The sequence below is a fragment of the Pygoscelis adeliae genome, unplaced genomic scaffold, assembly GCF_000699105.1.
Source record: "Pygoscelis adeliae isolate BGI_AS28 unplaced genomic scaffold, ASM69910v1 Scaffold432, whole genome shotgun sequence".
Taxonomy (NCBI): Eukaryota; Metazoa; Chordata; class Aves; order Sphenisciformes; family Spheniscidae; genus Pygoscelis; species Pygoscelis adeliae.
Genome location: NW_008824289.1, coordinates 190,969 through 191,248, shown reverse-complemented (window position 1 = coordinate 191,248; position 280 = coordinate 190,969). Strand labels below are relative to the sequence as shown.

The window sequence follows — 280 nt, the reverse complement described above, 5'->3', positions numbered from 1 at the left end:
AAACCCAGCCACTCTTGCCTTCTTTTCTAGATCACGGGGCTGAAGCTGGACTGTGGGCAGTGCTCAGGCCGGGTGAAGCGTGGGGAGGGCCAGGCGCTGCAGTGCCTGCAGAGCTCCTTCCAGAAGTTGTCAGTGGAGTTCGCCCTGGAGAAGCTGCAGGAGATGAAGGCTCAGGTGTGCAGGATGCAGAGCAGCCAGGGGCTGGCAGCCTGGACCAAGGCACGGCACAGGTACCAGGAGACCCGGCAGATCCTGGAAGAGATGCTGGCAGAGCTGCAGG

General features: G+C 62.1%; 1 protein-coding gene across 1 annotated transcript in view; it reads left to right on the top strand.

Annotated features, from left to right (window-relative positions):
- TGM2 (transglutaminase 2) overlaps positions 1 to 280 on the top strand; it is a 28,297-nt gene that overhangs the window by 117 nt on the left and 27,900 nt on the right. The window contains 1 exon segment of the mRNA XM_009318753.1: positions 31 to 230. Within this exon segment, the coding sequence (XP_009317028.1) occupies positions 31 to 230 (200 nt within the window).